The following is an 8290-nucleotide window of genomic DNA, read 5'->3' as shown; positions in this document are numbered from 1 at the left end:
TAGGACAAACACAGAGGACAGTATTTCAGAATTAAGAGTACAAGAAGTTCTACAAATCAAATGTAGAGACATTATGAAGGAGTTAAGCAGAAGTATCAGAGAGGCAAGAATTGAAGCAACTGAACGACTATCACAGAGAGGTTCAAGTCGTTCAGGTCTACTCACTAGATCAGAGGTTGGAGAGCCTTCTACAAATGGGAGTTTCCTAGCGAAAAAGAAGATGGAAGTTGAAGCGCAACGAGCCCGTCTACAATACGAAGCAAGAGAGCTGATGTTGAGAAAACAGAAGGCATCCTTGGAGGAAAAGGAAGCAAAGCATAAGGCAGAACAGACTCGACAGAAAGAAGAGCTAGATGCTGAAATGCTACTGCTAGAACAAGAGCGAAAGTTTGCAATTGCCGCAGCAGAAGTAAGAGCACTTGAGGAAACAGAAATGGGAAGTAGGCATGTCTCCCCAGAGCCATCACTGCTGCAGGAACCAGTCGACAGGAGTCAACTGACGGCAAAGTATGTATATGAAAGCTGTCCTGAAGATGAGGAAACCAGTGTCAAAAGACCAGAAATAAGAGACATTCGACCACTTCCAGTATACCAAGATACACATAAAAGCTCATTGAACCCAAATGCAGCTCCCTTTGAAGTGAAACAGACTGGTGGTGACAATGTTGTTAGGGACCTCACCAAATTCCTATTGAAGAAGGAATTACTATTTTCCAGGTTCACTAAATTTACTGATCGGCCTGAAGTTTTTGTTACATGGAAAACAAGTTTCAAAAGTATTGCAGAAGAACTTGGAGTAACGCCATTTGAAGAAGTCGATTTACTAGCAAAGTACCTTGGACCGGAATCTACTAAGTTTGCTTTAAGTATAAGAGCCGCAAATGCTGCATACCCAGATAGAGCCTTGAAACGTATATGGGAGAGATTAGAAGAACGATATGGTTCACCCGAGCTTGTGGAATTAGCCTTGAAAACCAAACTGGAACAATTTCCTCGACTAACAATAAAGGAAAACAAACGAATGTATGAATTAGCAGACATACTAGCTGAGATTGAGGCAGCCAAAGAGAACCCAAAATATTCAACTCTTCTCTCCTACTTTGACTCTTCATCAGGAATCATACCTATAATTAACAAACTTCCTTACAACTTGCAGGACAAATGGACAACTCAAGCTTCAAACTATAAAAAGAAAAACAATGTGTCATATCCTCCCTTTACTTTCTTAGTTCAGTTTCTCCAAGAAATGAGTCGTATACGCAATGACCCAGGATTCCAGTATGATGTCCAGTCCAAGCCAAAGAGTAAAGAACATGTGACTTCTATTCCCTTTAGTGGTAGCAGAAACAGAGAGCGTGTGTCAGTGAGAACAAACAAGACTGAATTTGTGTCAAAGCAGGGCAAGGAACTCTCTCAGGTTTGTTTGATTCACTTGAACAGTAAGACACCTCATTCACTACAGGATTGCCGTGTGTTTAGATCCAAGAAGCTAGCAGACCGTAAACGATTGTTAAAGGAAGAAGGAATTTGTTTTCGGTGCTGTAATTCAAAACACATGGCTAGGGACTGTAAAGTGAATTTAAGATGTGACATTTGTGATAATACTGAACACTGTAGTGCACTTCACCCCACTGATGTCAAATCTGATCACCCATACAAAGAGCATGGCGGGGAGCAACGTGTCATAGACAGTATAACAACAAATAGTGTTTCATCAGTTTCAGCCTGTTGTTTACAAATTTGCGGGAAACAATTTGTTGGTAAATCATGTGCCAAAATGTTGCTTGTACGAGTGTACAGACAAGGAGAAAAGGAGAATGCCATTTTGATTTATGCACTTGTTGACGATCAGAGTAACAGGTCCCTTGCTCGCAGTGAGTTCTTTGACATGTTGAGAATTTACTCTGAACCAAAATGTTACACAATTTCTTCATGTTCCGGCACTGTACCAACATGCGGTAGACAGGCTCATGGACTAGTCATTGAATCATGGGATTCAACACAAACACTGAACTTACCTGTTGTCACTGAATGCGACAGCATACCTTGTAATCGAGATGAAATAGGAACCCCAGAAATTGCGCTTCACTACCCTCACCTAGCAGATATTGCGTCCGAGATTCCGCCTTTGAATGATGCACCTATATTACTACTGCTGGGACGTGATCTGGTGGAAGCACATCATGTCATAGATCAAAGAGTTGGAAAGAGCTCACCCTATGCTCAGAAGCTTCCGTTAGGCTGGGCCCTGATTGGAGATGCTTGTTTAGATAAAGTTCATGTTCCAGATGATATTTGTGTTAAGAAGACACACATGGTTAAGGCGGGAAGAACCTCTATTATGCCTCCTTGACCAAGCAGTTTTACATACAGTGAAGGTTACGGACTGGGCTACAGCAAACCAAATGATTTTGGTACCTTACTGTTCGAACGCACAGCTGATGATGATAAACCGGGTTTATCAATAGAGGATAGAGAGTTCTTAAAGATTATGGAAATACACTGTAAACGGAATGAGGAAGGAAGCTGGGTTTCTCCACTGCCATTTAGAACGCCAAGAGATAGGTTACCAGATAACAGAGTAATGGCATTGAAACGAGCTAGGATTTTGAACAAAACTCTGGCAAAGAATCCTTGCAAACAAGAGCACTTTCATATCTACATGCAAGGAATATTAGAGAAGCATGCAGAATTGGCGCCACCCTTGCAGCCCAATGAGGAATGCTGGTATTTGCCAATATTCGGGGTGTATCACCCAAAGAAACCGTCAAAGTTGAGGGTTGTCTTTGATTCATCAGCAAAGTTTGAGAATACCTCATTGAATGATGTCTTGCTTTGTGGACCTGACTTAACGAATAGCCTTGTAGGAGTGCTACTTCGTTTCCGGAAAGATGTGATTGGTGTAGTTGCAGACATTGAGCAGATGTTTTTTGGATTTATTGTGGCAGAAGAGGATAGGAATTACTTGAGGTTTTTATGGCATCGTGATAATGACCCAGACAAAGAACTTGTCGAATACAGAATGTGTGAACATGTTTTGGAAATTCACCATCTCCAGCAATTGCCACATATGGTCTGAGAAAGGCAGTTAGTGTAAATCCTACAACAAGTGAAGAGGTAGTAAACTTCGTTAACAAGAACTTTTATGTGGACGATGGTCTGCTTTCGACAACATCACCCGAGAAAGCTGTTGAAATAATGAAAAAGACAAAAGCTGCTCTATTGACTGGTGGAAATTTGCGCCTTCATAAGGTCGTTTCCAACAACAAGGATGTTGTCAATGCATTCCCACCAGAGGAGAGAGCATCAGATCTGGAAAATATGGACTTAAGTGTCATGGATGATGTTCCACTTTCAAGAAGTTTAGGACTACAATGGAGCTTGCAAACGGATTCATTTGCATTTCAAGTGAAGTTTGAAGAGAAGCCATTTACTAAAAGAGGTGTCTTGTCTACTCTCCACAGCATTTTTGACCCTTTTGGGTTTGTTGCTCCATTTATTCTCCTGGGTCGCATGATTTTTAGAGAGCTGATGGAATTGTCTTGTGACTGGGATGAACCCTTACCTGTAGAAATTGAGAGACGATGGACAGAATGGAAGAATAGTGCAAGTGATCTATCCTTACTCAAGATTCCAAGGATGTTCACTTCTATTCCGTTCAATGAGGCCATTAGGACAGAGCTCCATGTATACTCAGATGCGTCAGAGCAAGCCGTGGCAGCAGTGGCATATCTGAAGGTTTTCAGGACAGATGACGAATATGAGTTTGGTTTTGTATTTGGTAAATCCAAACTCTCACCCAGACATGGGCATACCGTACCTAGATTAGAACTTTGTTCCGCTGTTTTAGCATCTGAAATTGCTACCGCTGTAACAAGGCAGTTAGACAGTCCAGTTGACGCTACATACTTCTACTCTGATAGCAAGGTTGTCTTAGGATATTTAAGCAACAGGACAAGAAGGTTTTACACGTATGTAAGTAACAGGGTAGAAAGGATATTGCGTGTTTCACAGCCAGCTCAATGGAACTACATTCCCTCGGAGCAAAATCCAGCAGATGTGGGAACAAGAGGAGTGCAAGCAAAGAATCTAGCAGATAGTAAATGGTGGAAACCTTCCTTTCATGCTTCTTCTCCAGATCATGATATAAATGAAAGCTATCAAATGGTAAATCCAGATGAAGACGCGGAAGTCAGACCTATGATTACGACGAGGAAAATAATAGAAACAGCTGGTTCCTTCCCTAGCTTTTCAACCTGGGAGAAAAGGTTCTCCAAGTTTTCATCTTGGGAAAGGCTTGTGTATGGTGTGACTCGGCTTAGAGAAGCGGCAGTGAAGAAGACATCTCATATTAGTCCTACAACTGTGAAGGAATTCAGAGCTACGGAGCAGCTAATTCTAAAGATAGCCCAAAAGAGTTTCTTTGAGAAAGAGATCAGAAGTTTGACAAGTGGCAACGCAATACCCAAAGACAGTACGTTGTCATCACTTAATCCTTACATTGATGAAGAAGGAGTACTTAGAGTAGGAGGAAGGCTGAAGAGAGCAAAGTTTGAAAGAAACGTGCAAAATCCAATCATTGTTCCTAAGAGTTCACACATTGCAGTCTTGCTGGTTAGACATCACCACGAAAAGGTACATCATCAAGGTCGACACATTACTGCAGGAGCATTGCGCAATGCCGGGTACTGGATAATAGGTGCCAAAAGATTGGTATCCTCTATTTTACATCACTGTGTCACTTGTGCAAAACTTAGAGGAAAGCTGTAGACACAAATCATGGCTGATCTTCCTGCTTGTCGCCTAAAGCCGGTGCCACCTTTTACCTATGTAGGAGTCGATACATTTGGCCATTGGAATGTTGTCAGTAGAAGAACACGCGGTGGACATGCGAACAGTAAAAGGTGGGCTATCCTGTTCACATGCCTCACAGTCCGTGCAGTACATATCGAAGTGGTGGAACAGATGTCAACTTCCTCTTTCATAAACGCCGTGCGTAGATTCGTTTCCATTCGAGGAAAAGTACTGGAGTATAGATCTGACAGGGGAATCAATTTTGTTGGATCAACAGATACAAAGACAGATGCTGTGAATGTAGAAGATCCCACTATTCAGAAGTTCCTTCTGAGCGAAGGTAGTACATGGATTTTTAATCCACCTCATTCATCGCATTTTGGAGGCGTCTGGGAGCGCATGATAGGTGTGGCTAGAAAGATCATTGACGCTCTGCTACTTGAAAATTCTGGAAAGGAGTTGACGCATGAAGTATTGACAACCTTTATGGCAGAAGTTTGCATGATTATCAACTCTCGCCCAATAGTTCCGGTATCCTCCGACCCAGAAAATCCAACTATTCTTTCTCCGAATTTATTATTAACACAGAAAGAAGGAGATGATATACCACCTCTTCAAAACCTAGACATTCGGGACATGTTCAGGGCGGGCTGGAAGCATGTGCAAGTGTTGGCAGAAAGGTTTTGGAAGAGATGGAAAGATGAGTTTTTACAGAGTCTTCAAGCCAGAAGGAAGTGGAAGACACAGAAAGAGAATCTTCATAAAGGTGATGTTGTACTGGTAAAAGAAAAAGATATGAAGAGATCCGATTGGCCAACTGGTTTAGTAGAAGAGGCAATCTTAAGTGAAGATGCAAAGGTTCGGAAAATAAGAGTAAAGGTCATCCGACGAGGACGCCAAGTTGAATATTTAAGACCAGTGGCTGAGGTGGTCGTCCTTTACTCACCGAAATTGGATAGTGACTAATTTAGTCAGGCGGGGAGTGTGCTGTCACGCTTTTTCGGAAATCCGTATTCCAACCTGGACGGTTTTGTTTATTACGTCAGGGACTCTGCAACTCAGCATGGCCATGGCATGTGCGAGTGAGGGCTGTGTTTTTGTTTGTTTTGAACACCAGTGAGGTGCCACAGCGATGTAAGTGTTTGTTTAACTCTATTGTTATGCAATGAAATATTTAGATTTGCTTTAAATGTGTGTTGTTTGCCGGGTATCGTAAATTATCAGAGAAAATTCGGGTTAAGTGGGAACTTATTGTTTGTTTATTCATTTTTCAGTTATTTACCTTTTGTGAAGCCATTACTATTAAAAGTTTATGATGAACTACAATGGTTTCGAGGTTATTTGTTACTGGCTGCAACACCAGTCTGGGACTGAGACAGCATAGATAAATTGATTGTTATTGGCCTTAAATGTTTGAAATGCATTTTGCGATTACAAAAAATAGGACAAAAATTGGCAACTTTTTAGACATGTGTATAATGGAAGCACTAATATGTGCAAATATACAACATTTTTTTTTATATTGATCCTGATATAGAATTGAGCAATTATTTACATGATGTACAATTTTTGCGAATTCAAGGATTGCTTCAATTGTTAACAATGTTCAGAACAATTTGATTATATATAATTTTCTTTCCCAATATTTTTACCCAACAGCGTAGAGGAATGGTTTAGAGTGTTAATAGTGAAAATGTATGTCGTATGTTCCATTAACACCTTAAAACAAAAACTCAAATCTGCTTTTTCGTGGATGCTTAACATTTATTCAACAAATTCAATAATAACACAACATGAACAGGATCCTTGTCTTTCGGGCAGCCAGGAGTCGGGCAATTTCAAACGAATCATTTTCAATAAACCTGTAAAAAGTGTTGCATATGTGATAAAAAGTCAATTTGCATTTTCTTGCAAATTCAACTCATCAAAGTTTGGTTTGATTTGTTTCTTACCTTTGATCTGTGTAAAGGACGATTAATGGACCCGGGTAACACACTACCAGGAAAGGTGTTTAAACTTCCAGGATAAAAGGATTGACCTGGAAAGGAGTACGCGTTTCCAGGATATGAGTAGAGACTTCCTGGATAGGAAGAGAAACTTCCGGGATAGGTAGGGAAACTTCCAGGATAGGGGTAGACATTGCCTGGGAATGACGTTAGGCCAGGAAATCCAAGTGATGGAGATGCTGCAGCTGCTGAGGCCGCGGCAGCTCCATTACCCGCCGCAGCAGACGAAGCAGCAGCCGAGCCATCGTCACTGGCGGCAGCACTACCAGTAGCTACGCTACCACCGGGACCAAAGAACCTGAAGCTTTGAAATCCAGTATTGCCAACGTTACCACCAAAGAATTGCGGACCTCTCAATCCACCAGATGCTGCGGATGAAGATGCTGCAGATCCACCAAACGGGCCATCAGAAGCAGCAGCACTTGATGCAGCAGCACCTCCGGGACTAGAAAAGAAGGATCTGAAACTTTGACCTCCAAATCCACCAAAGTTGACTCCACCAAAAGAAGGTGCTCCTATTCTGAGTCCACCAACATTGCCAAATCCGAGATTACCTCCCCTTAAATTGCCGAATCCTATGTTTCCTCCACCAAATCCTCCCCTAGAGAAAAGACTCCCTGGACTGTAATAGTTTGCACTGTATGGAAGTTTTTTGTCGTAGTCACAGAAGGCATAGGCCAGAATGCAGAGGAGAACAGTTGCGCGAAACATTGCTGAAAGAACAGATACCCAATAGAAATAAGTATATGCAATATCATAACGAAGATTGAAATTTATTAGAAATAAATGTACGGGGGATTTTTTCATGAACTTTTGAATTGAACGTTGATGTTGATTTTCATTATATTTTAAGACAATTATTCGCTAAACACAAAATTAAATTTCACCATGGTCACCTTTTTGTAAGATGGCAAAATAAAAATCGTGATGGAGTTCATTATTAGCTAATAACGAGCTTCTATGATAACTGAAGCTTGCTCTGTATCATTATTCTAATATGATAGTTGGAATATTTACTTTGCAGAACAAAACCATTTACCAGTTGAAAAATACATACTATATTAGAACATTTTGTTATTATTTAAGAAATAATTACATTTTGGGAAATTGTGATTACAAAAAAGACATTGTTTTCAAGATTTAATGTCGTGTAATGGTTACCCTTTAAGCCAACTTTTTTATAGAATTTACAATTTATGTAATTTTCCATTTGAAAAGAACCTAACTATTTTCCTAAAGGAAAATCACTTAATCACTGACGTAATAATAAATGCAAATCTTGCAAAGCAGAGTTTCCTAAAACTATAATTCTTGATTCCAACAATTTCGAAAATGAAAATGATTTTAGTTATTTTCTTATTAAACAGATTCTATATTCTATCTTTTGCTAAAGAAACCTTATATATTAGAATCATAAATACATTTATATGCAAGACGCAGATATGACAAGATTTCTTACCGGTATCTTGGATCTCTGAGGCTCTGTTAGG

General features: G+C 40.3%; 4 protein-coding genes across 4 annotated transcripts; 3 read left to right on the top strand and 1 right to left on the bottom strand.

Moving 5' to 3' along the window:
- Positions 1-2491: 2491 nt before the first annotated feature.
- Positions 2492-3079, top strand: LOC136276149 (uncharacterized). Its single transcript, XM_066087250.1, has one exon. The coding sequence runs from the start codon at positions 2492-2494 to the stop codon at positions 3077-3079; it is 588 nt and encodes a 195-aa protein (XP_065943322.1).
- Positions 3080-3198: 119 nt separating this feature from the next.
- LOC105345565 (uncharacterized) lies at positions 3199-4770 on the top strand. The gene has a single exon (XM_034463704.2). The coding sequence runs from the start codon at positions 3199-3201 to the stop codon at positions 4768-4770; it is 1572 nt and encodes a 523-aa protein (XP_034319595.2).
- A 9-nt stretch (positions 4771-4779) lies between these two features.
- LOC105332399 (uncharacterized) lies at positions 4780-5760 on the top strand. The gene has a single exon (XM_066087248.1). It carries the CDS (start codon positions 4780-4782, stop codon positions 5758-5760), a length of 981 nt encoding a protein of 326 aa, XP_065943320.1.
- Positions 5761-6647: 887 nt separating this feature from the next.
- LOC105324952 (ATP-dependent RNA helicase glh-2-like) lies at positions 6648-8290 on the bottom strand. Its single transcript, XM_011424234.3, has 3 exons — positions 8260-8290; positions 6747-7513; positions 6648-6656 (listed from the first exon to the last, which is right to left on the bottom strand). Exons 2-3 carry the CDS (start codon positions 7509-7511, stop codon positions 6648-6650), a joined length of 774 nt encoding a protein of 257 aa, XP_011422536.2. The 5' UTR covers positions 7512-7513; positions 8260-8290.

Source organism: Magallana gigas, chromosome 6 (assembly GCF_963853765.1).
Source record: "Magallana gigas chromosome 6, xbMagGiga1.1, whole genome shotgun sequence".
NCBI classification, from domain to species: Eukaryota; Metazoa; Mollusca; class Bivalvia; order Ostreida; family Ostreidae; genus Magallana; species Magallana gigas.
The sequence above is the reverse complement of the archived record's forward strand: the minus strand, read 5'-3'. Positions and strand labels throughout refer to the sequence as shown.

What these genes read in the sequence shown, in the direction of transcription:
- LOC136276149 (XM_066087250.1), top strand. Translation starts at nt 2,492, where the DNA reads ATGGAAATACACTGTAAACGGAATGAGGAAGGAAGCTGGGTTTCTCCA.
- LOC105332399 (XM_066087248.1), top strand. Translation starts at nt 4,780, where the DNA reads ATGGCTGATCTTCCTGCTTGTCGCCTAAAGCCGGTGCCACCTTTTACC.
- LOC105345565 (XM_034463704.2), top strand. Translation starts at nt 3,199, where the DNA reads ATGAAAAAGACAAAAGCTGCTCTATTGACTGGTGGAAATTTGCGCCTT.
- LOC105324952 (XM_011424234.3), bottom strand. Translation starts at nt 7,511, where the DNA reads ATGTTTCGCGCAACTGTTCTCCTCTGCATTCTGGCCTATGCCTTCTGT.